The sequence below is a fragment of the Ailuropoda melanoleuca genome, chromosome 7 (genome assembly GCF_002007445.2).
Source record: "Ailuropoda melanoleuca isolate Jingjing chromosome 7, ASM200744v2, whole genome shotgun sequence".
Lineage (NCBI taxonomy): Eukaryota > Metazoa > Chordata > Mammalia > Carnivora > Ursidae > Ailuropoda > Ailuropoda melanoleuca.
In genome coordinates, this window is record NC_048224.1 from 18,482,886 (window position 1) to 18,500,408 (window position 17,523).

The 17,523-nt window shown below is 35.9% G+C and overlaps 1 protein-coding gene across 2 annotated transcripts in view; it reads right to left on the minus strand.

Moving 5' to 3' along the window:
* PLAA (phospholipase A2 activating protein) overlaps window positions 1-17,523 on the minus strand; it is a 40,705-nt gene that overhangs the window by 16,586 nt on the left and 6,596 nt on the right. For both annotated transcript variants that reach the window (XM_011237091.3, XM_002929090.4), the window contains exons 2-7: window positions 17,014-17,207; window positions 7,339-7,439; window positions 7,128-7,248; window positions 4,991-5,158; window positions 4,394-4,529; window positions 2,560-2,729 (exon numbers count right to left, since the gene is read on the minus strand). In XM_011237091.3, the coding sequence (XP_011235393.1) occupies window positions 2,560-2,729; window positions 4,394-4,529; window positions 4,991-5,158; window positions 7,128-7,248; window positions 7,339-7,439; window positions 17,014-17,207 (890 nt within the window). The remainder of the gene's footprint in view (window positions 1-2,559; window positions 2,730-4,393; window positions 4,530-4,990; window positions 5,159-7,127; window positions 7,249-7,338; window positions 7,440-17,013; window positions 17,208-17,523) is intronic.

Here is a 17,523-nt window from a genome sequence, read left to right on the forward strand (position 1 = left end):
CCCTCAACCCATCTCCCCACTTCAGCCATGGAGTCTTTACACTGGTTCTTAATTCTGTCTATGACACTCTTCACACAGATGTTGGCAAGATTTGCTCCCTTGCTTCCTTAACGACTTGATGTCAAATTCTCAGCAAAGTCTTCCATGGCAGAGAGAGCCAGGTGTCCTCCAGAGATTCACGCTTCTATTCCATAGGGGAGAGCTGTGACTGAAGCTATAGCAAGGTGCAGTTCCTAGATGCCACACACCAAGAAGTGGTCAGTGGAATCTGAGCGGGTGTGTTATGAGCCAGTTCTAGGCCTAGTCCACCATCCTCTACCCTCCCCTTTTATTCTGTCCGATGGCTGAATGTCTCTACACAAGAGGACCTTGGAAGCTCCATGCTGAAGATGGTGGTTTTCAGCAGCCTGGGTCCCTGAATGGCCATGGAGCAAAACTGCCCTACAAACATGCTCAGCATACCTTGCCATCAACTAAACTTTGAATGTGCAACAAATAAACTTCTCCCGTATTAAGTCACTGAGATTTTAGAGTTTATCTAAAACATTAGTTACAGCAACTAACGCTATCCTAAATATTATATATTTCCTACCCATTGTATCTAAAATTACAAAACACCGCAACTCCTGCTTTGTTTCCCATGGTACTTATCACTATCTGACATACTTACATCACTACTTATTTATTTTTATAGAACATAAATTTATGAGAACAGAGATTATTGTTCCTCTTGTTATTTGCTGCATTCCCCAAAGCTTAGAACAATGCCTGGAACACACTGGGCACTTAGTAAATATTTACTGTATGTGTGTGTGTGTGCGTCTGTAATGACAGACTACATTTTATAAAGAATTTTAAGAATAGTAAAAACATGACAGCATAATGGATCAGTTCTCAAACTTTTGATTTCAAGATCTCTTCACAGTCATAAAAGTTACTCAGAAGCCCAAAGAACTTTTATTAATGTGGGTTATATCAATTGACTTATTATATTGGATTTGAAATTAAAAAGTAAAATATGTACACTTAATGGAAAACAATAACATATATTACATACTGAATAATGAAAAATGAGAATAGTTTTAGAAATTTACTGAGAAGACTGGCATTGTTTTATGTATTTATAAATCTCTTTACTGTTTCTCTTAATAGAAAACAGCTGGATTACCATACCTGCCTCTGCATTCAATCTGTTACAATCTGTTGTTTTAAGTATATAAAGAAAATCCAACCTCATGCAGATAATATAATTCGAAAAGAAATGACTAGTTTAATAGCCTTTTCAGAAAAATGTGAATATTCTACAAATAATAGGTCTTTAAAGGTTATACTTTAGAATTTGAAATCATATCAATGCATTTTTTTATGCTCTATTAAACACTAAAATCCATTGGTCTATCTTACAAACTCCTGGTAGCAGATACAAATTTTCCAAAATTTCAATTTTCACTTGAGAGTTTTGAATTTTATCTTTAGTAATAAATACTGTTAATATTTTCCTTAAAGTGACATGGTCACTTTGTTCTTTTACAAAAAAATGTCTGCCCTAAACCGAAGCTTGAATAACCACAGTTAGTTGTTCTTTGAAATAAATATGGCATTCCAGGAAAAAGTTCAACCTGAAACTCAGAGGAATGCACAAGTACTTATCCTCAAAACACCATGGTACTCCAAAGTACTCTGGAGTACTTTATCTGTACTTTACATTTGTCAACTAGAATATTAACAAACACATGTACTAAAGGGTCGAGATGTAGTAAAATTAATTTTTAATGTTAACTTCATCAAGGACATTCTTATGGGCAAATGGCTTTTTTATTTTTATTTTTTTAACTACAACTACCTGCCAGTGAAGAGCAAAGCAACTACCAGAACAGTCTGGTGCCACTGCCTTGATTTGTATACTAAGGAGTCAGCAGTTTTGGAGTTTTTTTAATCCACCACTGCTTTTGGACAGTAAGTGCAAATGTTAGCACAATGGAAAAGTCAAATAACAGCTTAGTGTTATAAAACTAGTTTGACTTTATGGACATTCTGAAAGCCTCTCAGAATTCCCAGGGGTCTATGGATGAAGTTCTGAGAACCAGTGATATAACAGATCAAGCATGTATATAGATTTCATTCGAAAGAACCACTGTCCTCTGATTTAAACTCAAATGATCCTCAACTGGGTAAGCAGACATTGCTTTTTTGAACTCATTTTTATTTTTAGTGTATACACCCTCTCTCAGAGAATCCAATCAACCAAAAGGTATTAAATGATTCTGAGTACCTACTATACATGAGCTAAGTATTAGGACATTTATTTAAAACAAAAACAAGATTCCTGTTTATGAGGAGTTTAGTTCAAAGTCTTTAAAACTGTGAGACAGAGGCAGGAACATGGCTTCTCACAGTGGTTAAGTATAACAGTAAAAATTCTAAAAAAAAAATCCCTATCTGACAATGAGAATAACACTTAATGACTTGCAGAACCACCTCTTTTGTCTTATCATTCTAATTATTCCCAAAGGCAAACATGGTAGCATTTTTTACTACTATATACACTGAAATATTTACCAGGTTCATTCAGATGTTCCCTCCCAGGAAGCTGCTCAGCATTAATATCCCCTAAATCACCAGTCTTGGAATCAATGGTTGCCTGAGAGAGTTCTTTTTCAAAAGCCTTGATTTCCTCAGTACTTGCTGTCCGATCCTCTGATTCTGTAAACACTCTAATAATACCATCACTATAAGGAAAAAACAAACTGATATGAAGTCGCTGCCATAGTGCATGAACATTATCACACCTGAATGATCCAAAGCAAAAATAATCTGTGTTTGTGAATATGAGACACATTACTATGTATTTACGGCTGAGTGGAGCACTATGCTGACTTCACACATGATCCTCTGCTGCTTTCTAAAGCCATTTTTAGGGTAGAAAAAAGATAATTTAAGGGAAAAGTCACTGGCAAAGGACAGAGAAATATATATTTGACACAATTTTGAATTCCAAGCATTTACCATCATAAAAATCTAGAGACAAAACATACACTTCAAGTCAGTATTACATAGCAACGAGAGTATAAAGAAGGGCAGAGGGTTTGTTTATTTTACAAAGGATTCAAATCCCCACCATAAAGCTTAGAAAATAGCAGATGCTCATGATCTGTCTTTTGGGAAACACGGAGTCTGTCTTTACTCTGATTAACTAGTGATGTAATCCTAATCAAGAAAAAACCAGCCTCGCCTTGGACTAGACAGCAACCCCAACCTCTAGTTTTGGGTGGGAGGGGCAAGTTAGCCACTTTCAAATGCATTAATCCTCCCCAATTCTAGAGAGAACTTGGATTCTTACTTAACCTTCCATTAACAGGAACCTCACCCTTTCAGTTTGTTTATTTTTCTTCAACTTTAAATATGCTTGGGGGGGGGAATAATGAAGCCAACAAATCTGCACTTGACCCAGCCAAAAAGTAAATCACCTCTCTTATTAGACCCTCTATCCCTGCTGCTGCTTTCTTTTTCTCTCTGCCTTTCACACCAGATCCACTGGCATGAGTGTGGTTCACCCCCACTCAGACCTCAGAAGTCTAAAACTGAGGTCTTCGCCTTCTGCACCACACCAATCCTCTCACTTCCCCAGTTTTATTAATGCAATCATCAAAAGTTAGAAGCTTTATGCTTTCATCCTTCTTCTGATCATCCTTCCTCTGTAATATCTCGTATTTTGGCCTCTTATCTATTAGCACTGTGGGATATTATTTCATAATGGCACATCCCTATTACTGTAACTGCTTTCTAAAATGCTCTCCTGCCCACTGTCACCACTAGTTAAATCCAACCTACAAATGTAATAATTCACAGGTTATGCTTTAATTATGTCACTTCTTCAAAAGCTAGAACCGCTTACCTCAAGCACAGAATCTAAAAAATGCCCGGCATTCAAGGTTTTCCATAGTTATGCTCTGCTTTACTGCCTTACTACCTTACCAATATTCCCCACTATTCCCCAGCATGAGTCCTCCACCATTTTCCTTCATTTCCCACACACAATCTCATGCCCATGCCACACTTTATACCATTTGTTTTGACAGAAATTATCATCTCCCTTCTTACTCCTTATCTGTCAATATTCAAATTTCTTCTTCTTCAGAAAGTTTTCCCACGCTAATCTCTATCTTCTCCAATTTCTTTTGCATTCAATGTTTTGACTGCACAACCTACAGTACAATACCAGTGTTATATATCACGTATCATTAATGTAAAAGTTGTCATGCCCAGTACTGTTTTTTCAGTCCAGAAATATACATATGGTCTCCCAATTCACCTGAAGTTCCCTTATGGCTTATCTCTGTACACTACAGAGTCTAGACACATGATATTCATTGACTGACTAGAATATAAATACCTCGCACCAACCACAATGTCACCATTGTCTAGAACACAGCAGCACCATATAGACTGAGCCGGAAGTCGGATTGTTTGAGCACATTCCCCATGTTTCCAGATTCTCAGAGATCTGTCCTCTGCCGTTGTTACAAAATCTAAGTTAATGAACATAGGAAAAATTAGTTTGAATAAATAAAATTAAATACATGTATTACATATCACCTTCCCAGGCAGGCATAAGGATTTTTTTTTAACCCCAAACTATTTTAAAATTAGTTCTACATTTTATGTATTTGTCACTTATACCATATACAACTTCAAAAATCACATTTTCTGTATTTCACACCTTACATCTATGCACTTTGCATCAATAAATTATACAAAGTCTTTCCTCAAATACTCAAAACCTTTTTGACATAACCATCAAATGTGAATTAATATAAAGATGACCACACAATTTTCTCTTTTACAAGAAGATCCTTAATGAGATAAAGCTACTACATTATTCAAATCACAGTTAGTAAACTGATAATTAGCACTCCTACCCGTACCTCAAGAATGGAATCGAACAATACTCGATATAAAATTTTAAATATGTAATGTATGCTAATCTTACCTTTACAATTTGGAAAGACAGATATGCTATAAATGTAATTGGTATGTCCATAATATACTTCAAGACACTCGCCAGTGATTTGCCACCTTCTAATACTAGCATCATTTGCACAGGAAAGAAATTCTGTTTCACTCAAAATTGCTAAACCTCTTACACAGTCTTCATGCCCTGTATGAAAAGACGAATAATACAAACCAGTAAGATGGATGATTTCAATGATGGATCTACGTATTTAACTAACATTATAAAACATGTCAGTAAGTAGTAATAACTGATTATCAAAGCAGAGAAATTAAGTTTTTTCTGTAGAAAAGTCTGGTAACCAAAATTTGTATTTTAGGTTTGGCAATATTTTTTATCACCAGCCTTCAGAAGTTATTTTACATTTATCTTATCTTCTCCAAATTATTTCCTGAAGCTCTCCAGAAATAAGATTCTGATCCCAAAAATTCTTCATTTTTACCTGACAATTCATTTTCAACTTTTCGTCCCCAATAACAAGAGTAATTCATAACATACAAAACATTCAAACATGACAAAGAGTAATAGCCCCTAAATTTCTCAAAACATAATACTGAAATTAATATTTATAAGGCACTAATGAAAATTAAGAAAAATTAAATTATAAAAAAGATTTCAATTATTTAAGAATTTGAAATAAAAACTATTATAGAAAAGTAAACTTTATTAAAGTATTAAAGATTAGGTTAAGAAAGATTAATTTATCTGAAACCACACAACTAGTGGAAAAGCTAAAACAAGAATTCAAGTTTCCTGCCTGCAATAATCCTACTTCTTTTGTTTTTTTTCCTAAAGATTTTATTTATTTGACAGAGAGAGACACAGCGAGAGAGAGAACACAAGCAGGGGGAGTGGGAGAGGGAGAAGCAGGCCTCCCGCCAAGCAGGGAGCCCAACTCGGGGCTCGATCCCAGGACCCTGGGATTATGACCTGAGCCGAAGGCAGATGCTTAACGACTGAGCCACCCAGGCGCCCCAATAATCCCACTTCTTTTGATCCAAATCATAACTTCTCCCCTGATTCAACCAAAACACAAATATAAAACCAAACATTACTGGCTTTAAATCAGCAGAAACATTTCATAATATATATAAATGCAAGCATTAAAATGATACAATAAAAACTAATGACCAATTATTTTATAAGGCAAGATTTTATGGAATAAACTTCATTATTCTTAACAATGTAACTAGAAAAATACATATAATCCATTAATAAAAAAGTTTAAAATGTTTTTAAAAACTTTATAAAACTCAATTTCTTTCAATATTAATTGAGGCAGTGCAGAAGATATTACTTTTTTTTTAAGGACAGAACATTTTCTGAAGCTAACGATCTAATAAAGGAGATCAGGAATCAATTCCACGTTCAGTATTTGCTGCTTTAGATTAGCTACTGAAGATTAATAACAACTTGATAACATATATTATATGTATGGAAGCAGGAACACAGTGATGCTTAGTTACAACTTGTGCATCTATAGATAGTTTTATCTTCACAAAGGGACTTCTTGAAGTATTATCCAGACTAGTGATCAGTTTTGAAGGAGAAAATAAAAGAGAGAAAAAACAACAAAAAAATTCACACCAAAAATTTAACTGCTCCACAAATAAATCATCAACACCAGTATTAGTCAGCAGATGCCACAGTGCAGGAGTTATTTAATAGGTGAGGTTCAAAAAGACTACCCACCTAAAATCCCAACATAAGCCTGAAATTTGTTATTACTAAATAATGTACTTCAATATTCACAAAAGCACTAATGGTATCTTCCTCCATATATGAAATTAACAGTAGTGACCCACCATCAATAAGGTTTATGCTTGAAAGTTTCACACTGAACTTGTTAAACCAAAAACAAATTGCATACCATATTATATGCTCATCAATTAGCCATTTACTAGTCAACATCTAGTTGTTTTATGAGAGGTTTCATTATGTCTTTTAAAAGACTTTAAATATTAGTTGTCAGAAAAGTTACATTTACCCAAATTAAATGCTTCAAATACACTGGATGTTTTTCAAATACCATTTCAAGCTTCTAAGCTTTTGAGAAAACACCACTGGAGTGAATATGAAGTGATGAGACTATAAATGTTGTCTACTCCGATCTCACCTGAAAAAGTCCTCTCACACCTTCCAGCTTTCCACAGTTTAATAGTCTTGTCTGCTGATCCAGTTAACATTAAGCCCTGCTCAGGTAAGATCTTTACTGCCCATACTGCAGCTGTATGACCCTGTGAGTGAAATGGGAATTAACTTAAGTTGCCACAGAATCATCACATTTAATTATTATGTAGAACATTCACACAGAACTACTACCGTACCTGTAAGGTCATCATGCACTTGTCATTCAGCCAGACTTTAGCAGTGGTGTCCCATGAGCCGCTAAGTAATGTCCCAAATTTTCCAGATGAAAGACTACAAACTAAAGGGGAAAAAGGCATTAGTTAATACAATGTCATATAGAAAAATGTTCAACCTTGCTAGTTATTAGAGCATTGCAATTTTATTTTTTAATTTTTAAAAAAGATTTATGTATTTGAGAGAGAAAGAGAGATAATCTCAAGCAGACTCCACACTGAGCATGGAGCCTGACGCAGGGCTCGATGTCATGACCCTGAAATCAAGACCTAAGCCTAAACCAAGAGTCAGGTGCTTAACCGACTCTGCCACCCAGGCACCCACAAAGCACTGCAATTTTAAACATTTTTTGAACTGACAGTAACTTGGGCGCTTAAGGCTTAACTCAATGGAGATGCAGAAGAGTGCAGTGATCAAGAGCAGACCCTGGGCCAGATTGTCTGGGTGCAAGTGCGATGTGCTACTTATGGACTGTCTGACCAAGGGATAACCTCCGATTCCTCACCTGTAAAATGAGGGAACAGGATCAAATGGGTTGCACAATGCCTTCTGGTTATAAAAACCACATAGAAAGATAATGCAAATGATTCTGAAATACTGTTTAAAAAGATATTTAATTAAAATGACAAAAAAAAAACACAAACCACTGGAGCCCAGCTAAATATTCAACAGTAACGGAATAGGTAACTAAATATCTTATTATCTTAATATAAAATTATACAAGCTAAAAATTAAACGTGCAAAATTATCTAAAACAACACAAACAAAAAAGGCAGAGTTCTGATTAAAAATGGCAGATTGTTGGGGCGCCTGGACAGCTCAGTCAGTTGAGCATCCGGCTCACTTTCGGCTCAAGTCATGATCTCAGGGTCCTCGGATTGAGCCCTGTGTCAGGCTCCGAGCTCAGTGGGGAGTCTGCTAGAGATTCTCTCCCTCTGCCCCTCTCCACAGTCATTCCCTTGCTTGCTCACTCGTGCTCTCTCTCTCAAGTAAACAAATCTTTCAAAAAAAATTGGCAGATTGTTCACAGTAAAGCTACCAATGGTATTAATCTACAAGGACAAAGAAAACAGAAAATAACTGACTTAGCAAAATGGAGGAGATCATAATTTAAACACCCACAGAGAGAGATTAGAAAGAGTGACTCCCACCAGGGAACTCTCATGAGACTCAATATCCAGCTACTACGTTAGATGGAGAACGGGGCTAGGAAGAGGACTTGAAATGCTAGATCTCTCCTTTCAGCCTACATTGCCAGGAAAGTACATCCTCACCCACTGCAGGAAACTGAAGGTTTATTCTCTGGAGAAACTGAAGCACAATTTGTAGATTCAGGCAGCTGGGCAAAATAAAGGTCTGGAATAAGAAGCTCATGAAACACAAGGGAAATAAATGGAAAATCTACATCCCCTTCTTCCACAATACCAGCAGCCATGCATATATTCCCTTCCACCCAGGCAAGAGACAGGAGAGTTCTGCTTTAGAAGGCTGAATAATGCTAAAGAACTTCAGATAAGGACATGTGTGAGGTGTCCCATCTAAAACGTCAGACTACCACCAGATTGCCTTCCAATGAAGCCCACCAATCACCAAAATCTATTTACACAAGCTAAAAAGTTTTCATTCTACTTCTTTATATCTTATTCTTAAATATGAGCAGCCAATTTAATATCAACAACCATTTAATCAAAGTCTCCAACATGAAAGAGAAAAATCAAAACAAAGAAACACAAAAATAAGGGGGAAGGGGGTAGGCAATCCAGAAGAGACAAATCCAACTTTAGGAAGCCAAAAAAAAAAGAAGTGGGTGCCTGGGTGGCACAGTTGCTTAAAGCATCTGACTCTTGGTTTCAGGGCTCAGGTCAGGATCTCAGGGTCATGAGATCAAGCCCCACGCTCAGTACGAAGTCTGCTTAAGACTCTCTCTCCCTCTGCCACTCTCTCCTTCCCTGGACCATCTCTCTAATAAATAAATAAATCTTAAAAAAAAAAAAAGGAAGTAAAAACACATAGAAAAACAACAAAAAACAAATACTATAATATTTGCAAATAGGTTAAGATATTACATAAGAAAAGCTAGTGACAGAACAAGAAAAATAAAAGCTAAAAGTAGAAGAACCAAACCAAAACAAAATGGCACTAGAAAAAAAAAGTCTCCCCAGAGAATTAGACTAAAAAGACAAAGACGCAAAAAATGAAAAAAGTGTAAAAAGTCAGAAAATAATTTCAGAATGTTCAATATCCAATGAAAGGGACTCCAGAAAGAGATTATAGGGGACAGGGCAGAGGGGACAAAGAAATAATACAAGACTCGAAAGTGAAGGACACAAATGTCTAAATTCAATGAACCCACAAAGGTGCCACATTTAAGGTACTTTCAGAGACAGAGATGTACTGTGAAAATCTGTTACATCAGAAATAGAGATGATCCTAAAAGCTTACAAGGGGACCAGCAGTGTGTCTCACATAGAAGACGGGAAATCAGAACAGCATCAAACTCTTCAGTTAACACCAGACACTAAAAGCCAATAGAGCAATGCCGTTAAAATTCTAAGATTAAATGATTTTTTTAAAAAAAGATTTTATTTATTTATTTGACAGAGAGAGAAAGACAGCCAGTGCGAGAGGGAACACAAGCAGGGGGAGTGGGAGAGGAAGAAGCAGGCTCCCAGCGGAGAGGCCTGACATGGGGCTCGATCCCAGAACGCCAGGATCACGCCCTGAGCCAAAGGCAGACGCCTAACGACTGAACCACCCAGGCGCCCCATATGATTAAATGATTTTAACACAGGATTTCACATCTAGCCAACTTAACAATCAGATGTAAGGACAGAATAAAGCCATGTTCTAATATACAAATATATTTAGCCCTATGTCGCAGCTTTCTTAAGAAGCTAAAATAGCTTTATCACACCAAAACGAAAGTGTAAGCTAAAAATGATAAAAACATGGGAATTTTTTCTAGGAAATATATTGGCAAAGGGGAATCCAAGGTTGACATCAACCCAGAGCATCCATCCAACAGCAGGCCTGAAGAGGTAAGTTTCCAGGAAAAACATGGAACACATAAATATTGTGATGTGTGTGGTAGCCATTAGTGATATTCGTCAGATATTTTCTGCTCTTTACCTTCTAAACAAATGGTAATACTGAACTTGCCCAGTTTTTTTGGCTTTAGGCATTGAAAAATGAGCAGAAATGTTATTCACCAGTAGAAGCTTTAAGGACAGGTACACGATTAAGCCATCCATGTTCCCTCCCTGCTGCTCCAGTGTCTGTGAAAGCACATATTGAGATGAAGCCTCTGTCACCCCAGATCCCTGCATAATTTTAAGGAGCAGAGCCCCCTGCTGCACTGCACTAGATCTGTAAGAAGCAAAGCAAACTTTTCTTGTGTTCAGCTCCAGAAATTCTGGAATTGTCTATTACAAGGTCACCTAGCCTACCTGACTGATTCAGAAACTGGTAGCACAAGTGAGGCCCTGCTGAAACAAAAACCTAAAACTGGCATTAGATTAATGGGCAGGTAGTGAGGAGGACACTGTCATCAGACAACGGAAGTGTGGTAACCCTTACGCAGTGAGGAGCATCTGGTGAAACTGCTGCCGGCAATAACCCAAGACGAGATACAGACTCGTAGCTCAAAAGAAACAGGCTGGAAAATGGGACTTTGGTGATAGACGTCAGTTGCTATCAGCTACATCTAAGTACTAAAAGAATGGAATGAGATCAAGAAGAAGTGGCTGGTTCTCACGCAGGAATGGAGTTCAGAAACTAGGGACTTGCAGGGTTAGAAGAGCCAACTGCCTCTCAACCCCAAATGATAAAATACAAACCTGAGAGGGCCGTTTAGCAGCAAAGGACAAATGAAACTCAGCCATGCAAAAGGAACAAATAAAAAACACGACCAGCATGCACAGTGCCAACATTTCTAAATGGATTTTAAGTATATTCAAAGCAAAGGAAATTAGGTTGTCACCATGAAAATAAATGCCTTCAGCTGGGTGAATGGCTCAAGGAAAAGAACCTGAGGGTGCAGCTTTCCCAATGAGCTCTGACAGGCTCAAGACTTCAGTAGTAATATCTGGAAAGGCAGGTAGGAAAAGAGGAAAGGAGAGAGGAGGAGAAATACAACAAATCAGGCTACAGCTGAGGGTATGGCTATTGACACAGAGGTCTGACTGGAATCAAATAGGCAAGAAACCTAATAAGAGAGTTGCATTGCCAAGAACTGAAAAAAAAAAGTCTGTGACTGTTCAAGACTTAAAATGACCCCTATGCACCAAATCTTATAGGCAGAAGGCAAGCTGAGAATGTTGTTCCGTCTCCAAGGAGGGTATGCATCAAGGTGACCAAGGAGAATAACAGAAAAGAAAGAATACCCAGGAAGGCTGAAGGAGAGCTGTGAAGAATAATGGACTGGGGAACCCCTTTTAGAGACCAGAGACACCAGATCACAAAAATCTCTTCACTCTCCAAGTAGGTAAGTTTTTGAAACAGACGCCCGTCTAGATGTCAATATGACTACAGATTAGGAACTGCTGTCTTGCACCGTTCCCTTCTCTGAATGGCAGTGTTGGCTGATTACCCGACAGTTCCACAACTGTATACTGGGTGAAAGGATGACAGAGAACCTGTGTTTTTAGCCCATAGATTCTGACTTCAAGAGAGGGCTGGACCTGATGTCAAAACACCTGAGCACCACCTCTCTCATGCTTAAAACAATATCTATCACCCAGAGATTCTTAACTTTGGGATTGATGCTGTAACTGGATGGGAATTTTGGCTTGTCTGACACTGAGAGAGAGGTGGGTATGTTCTGCCTGCATAGGGGACAGCAAGCTGAATAACTGATAACTAGAGGCAGACTGTGGTAGCTTGCCCTTTCTGTGCATGACGTTAGGCACAGCCAATGATGCACACATTAGGCAACAGTATGAATGGTGGCTGACTTTTTCAGGTAAATGCTTTCAAGAGTAAATGCATTATTAATCACACTGCCCTTTCTCTGCTACAACAAACTCCAGAAGCATACAGAAAGAGAGACCCCCCAATCAGTCTGGGTCCCTGAGAAACTCCAGGAGCAGATTCCCTTCACTAATCCATGATGACTATGTACAGTGAGTGAGAAATACTCTAGTGTGATGACAGTGAGATCAGGGAAGTGTTTGTTACTATAACATAACTTAGCCTATTCTGATTCATTATGTGTTAGACTATTTGAAAAATGTAACAGGCATTTAGGAAACTTCCTGCAACCCTTGTAAAATATCAGCTACAGTTGTGCAGAAAAATATGGAAATGAAAAAAGGGGCCACTAACTTTAGGAAAAAACAATTTTTAACCTGGATAGGAATCTAATTTAAGAACGATATATGTACTGATTACATTTAAACAAACATTCCCCAAATTTTGTTACCTACTCTACTCCAAAAAAATCTTAAGTGACTTTCATAAATATATATAATATAATAAAACTAAAAACAAGTAGAAAAGCAAGTAGGACAAAAGGAAAAAAGGATTTGTATGTAAAATATGAAGTCGTAAACAGGTGCTGGTGTTGGGCTTCTGCAAAGAAGCAGAAACCTTTGCTTAGTGATACTAAGAGATACACAGTCATTACCATGTGCCAGACACCATAAAAAGTACATTACATTCCACAAGAACCCCAGGAACTAAGTGCTGCTGTTATTCCCATTTAACAGATGAGGAAACTAAAGTTCAGAGAAATGAAATGATTTTAATCTTTAAAATGAAAAAAATTAGATAATCAGGAAATAGTCTTGGTAATTGAAACAGAAAATACCTTCTGTGGATCTGTAAAGTATTACCTATGCTTAGTCATAGGGACAAAGACCAAAACAGATTACTGTACACATAAAAATATGATTACTGTATCTGAATACTGAAATCAAAGTAAAATTTTCCATTTATATGAAAAGTTCCTTTTCAAATAATTAAAAAATTTTAAAAATCAACTTAAAGGTTATGCATCCTCAGTTGTTCTTTAAACTCAAATGTCCAGAAGAGTAGTAAATATAGTAAATTTAGGGAGCGTTTAGCTTTGAATAGGTAGGGGAGAAAAGCCTTAGGATATCATATAATATAACATAAAATTACTTAGAATCACAACTTACAATGTAACTAGGAAGTGTTATACATATCAACTAAAAGATAGTACTACTCTACTATCTAGAAAATAAGATTTGGACTAGAAAACTGACCAAAAAATGATATAGGAATGTCAATCATTAATTTCTTTAGCTAAATTCACTAGCATGGTATGGGGTATCAAAAGAGGGGAAAAAAAAAAACAAGTAATATTTGGCCTCTAAAACATCAAGCAAACTAACAAAATAACAAAAGATTACCTTATAATAAAGTACAAATAGATCAGGCAGAAAAAAACACCCTACAAAACTGAAACAGTAGTTTTTACTCTACAGATTTCTATGAGATCTCATAACACCGTAAAAGATCAAGACAAACATGATTACATAAAAATTGACTTTTGCATTACAAAAAAAAATTGCAAAGTAAAAAAGATAACAAAATGGGGAAAAAACTGTGATTTGTATCAACGGGTTAATAACTCTAATTAAGGGCTTCAAAAATGGCCAGTAACCCTGTATTAAATGGGCAAGAGTTTTTAATACAGTTCACAGGAAAAAAAGGGTAAAAATCCCTTTCATATAGGAAGATGCCCCTCTCTATAAAAAGAGAGATGCAAATTTCACTTTTCACTTATCATTTTGGCAACAATCTAAAAATCTGACATCATATTCTATTGGTAAGGAAAATAGGGACTCATGATGCTGCTGGAAATGCAAAAAAGTTACAACTAATGAAGGGACTCCGCAATACTCAACAAAAAACTACTTTGCACTTATAACAAAACATATATGCACTTATCTTTTGATCCAGAAATGGATATTATACCTAAGTGACACTTGCAAAAGGAGGAAATGACATATGTACAGAGCCATTTATCATGGCAGTATCTGTACTAGCAAAAGATTACAAACTCAGATGCCTATCAATAGGGGACTAGTTGAATAAGCTAGAATCACCATAGCACAGCGAGCTAAACTGTGAATAAAAATGCCACTGTAAAAACGAATGAAGAAGATGTCTATATAGCATAATAAAGAGATCTCCAAGGTGGTAATATTATCAAGCAAAAAGAGGAAGGGCAGAAAATTTCATATAGTATCTTTTTATCTTTTATATATAAAGGAGCAATATAAATATACATACCTATCTGCTAACAAATTTAATAAAAAATATAAGGAAAAAGATAGTGCAAGAAGGCAACACAGACTAAATCTAGACTTCTTTGAACATACCTTGTTGTTTTTCCTTTGAAACTGTATATATTTTATAGAATTATAGAACAAGATAAGGTTTAAAAAATTCCTGTTGAACACCATTACAGCCCAAACTGAGGTTTCCAGTTATTATTGCCCCATTAAAAAACAAAAGCAAAAAACAGGGCTTCTTGGTGAAACAGCTGATTTCAGGTCTAGGAGAAGAAATGCGTAAAGTGAACCTGGAACATTCTGTAGTACAAAAAGCAAGGAAGACTGCTAAAGGTCTTATCAAAAGTCCACCAGGGCCAATTTAAAGGGGTTTCCAATGGTCAAATATGGGACAATTTGAGAATGAAAAAAAAAAAAAAAGGCTAGGAAACCTGCTCACTCTGAAACTCAGTAAAAGAGCATTTATCCTGCCTTCCCTGTATAAAAGTCTCCCATGTAACTGAAGAATTGATATGAGAAAATTCTATATTTAAAAAAAAAAGGCTAGCTTATAAATGCAAAAATAATGGTAGAATTAGAGTACATAGATTTTGCAAATCTTAATGAAATACTAGATCTGTGTGTGATCATCAATACATGCTAAAAACCGTTACATAAAAGACTGATGGGAATTTAAAATGAATGAATGATACAACACTTGAACCTACTAATTAATCTTAACATCACCAGAGGTGTTAAGTGCCTCTTAACGTGCTACAACTGAAAGTACGCAATACTACCTATAACGTGTATTTGCCAAGAACTTGATCTGAATCTAATTAAGCTTCTAGATCTAATAGCTTATAAGACATACAGGGGATTGAGGAACATATAAAAGGAAACAATGAGGCTTTAATCAGCAAAGTTCAGATTGCAGGAAAGCCTACAGGATAAATTAGCTGGTTTCAAATAGAGAGGGGAAAAAAAAAGGAAACAAACCCACAGATGAAAAGACATGTGGACCTTAGTTCAGTCACAGTTCAAACTGTAAAAAAACATTTATGAGACAACTGAGTATAATTTAAGCCTTCATGGGATACTTGATAATAAGAAATTAGGTTTTGTTTTAGGCGTAATGATTATTAAAAAAAAAAAATTCTTATCTTTTAGAGGAATCAACAAACTATGGCCTATGGGCCACCCGTTTTTGTACAGTGTACAAACTAGGAATAGTTTTTACATTTTTAAGTGATTGAGGGAAAAAACTGAAAGATATTTCCCGATATGTGAAAATTATGACATTCAAATTTCAATGTCCATAAATAGAGGTTTATTGAAATACAGACATGCTCATTCATTTATTTATTGTCAATGGCTGCTTTTGTACACAACGGCAAAGTTGAAAAGTTGTAAAAATGACCACATGGCCTGCAAAGCCTAAAATATTTACTATCTGGCCCTTTATAGAAAAGGTTTGCCAAACCCTAATTTAAAGCTACATATTAAGGTATTTACAAATGAAACAGAATATTGGAAATCTCCTTTAAAATAATGTTGTGGAAGAGGGGATAGATGAAACAAGACAGGCTGCATGCTAACAATACATATAAAGCTATGTAAATACATGGGTGGAAAAGAGCATTATTCTCTTTTATATATAACTCATTATAAAATACTGTGTTTATACTCTTATATACATGTCAAGACTTCCTTAATAAAGTTTAAAAAGTCTGTATCACTCTGTATTAAAGATTTCACATACATACGCACAAAACATCTTACAAATTTTTTTAAAGGAATTAAGTTTAAAGTGTTGATGGGCCATACTATTTGCTTACAGATCCAGACATAAAATAGGTACACATACTGCACTTATTAATAAGCATATCTTTTTATAACAAAGAGCCATGAAGCCACACACAAATCCAGGAACATCAATCAGAAATATACACAAATCACAGAAAACAATATTCAAAATATTCTTCAGTTATGATATAAAGGCCCTAAACACATTTGTTCTCAGTCTTCGATCTGCTGTTTAATACAGATATAACAACGAAAAGATGAAGAAATATTTTTAATCTTCCTGAGTATGTTAATTCTTTGCACAAAATAGTTGAAAAACAAAACCACAAAGTGAATTAAAATTTTACAGCTTCTTCCTTTTGTAATGGAACACTACTTTTTACATATATAAGCATGTCAACCTTTACTGATGACAACAATAAATCTGTAACAGAGAATTTACAGAATGATGACGATCAAAAAAGGTTCTCACTACCAAGCTATAGCCATAGGTAAAGCAAACACAATAAATAGTACAGAATGCAGATATGTGAATTTTATTTTCCAAAGGATGAAACTTCTTCAAATAGAAAAAAATCAAAGCATTATACTCACCAGTATTCTTGTGACCTTTCAGTATATAAAGTGGTGCTGGACTTTCCAGTGAGAAAATGCAAATATTGTGGTCATTTCCTCCAGTGGCGATCAGTCCATGAGGGTACATGTCACTTGAAGGTATGATGCATACACAAGATACAAAATTGGAGTGGCCACTCATACAGTGCATTTCTGTAAAGCCCCTGTTAGGACTAGAAAGACATGATAATTAATAAGACATACATGTGGCCCCTGACTTAGCATAGGACATGAGATGAATTGTCAGAGTGCTCATTTTCTTTTAGTGTTCAGTTTGAACTTAACAGTACATATTACTTTAAGGATCTATTGTTTTAAGTTAAATATTAAATATCTAATTTTATTGGCTACTATTGAGATTCACATCAAATTCAAAGTTTAATTTGTACTTCACGGAGAAAAGTATGTTAATTAAGGGAAAGAATAAGGAAGGAAAGAGAGGGAAACAAGTATCATAAATGGCTTTTTCTCATACTCCATCTTTATTTA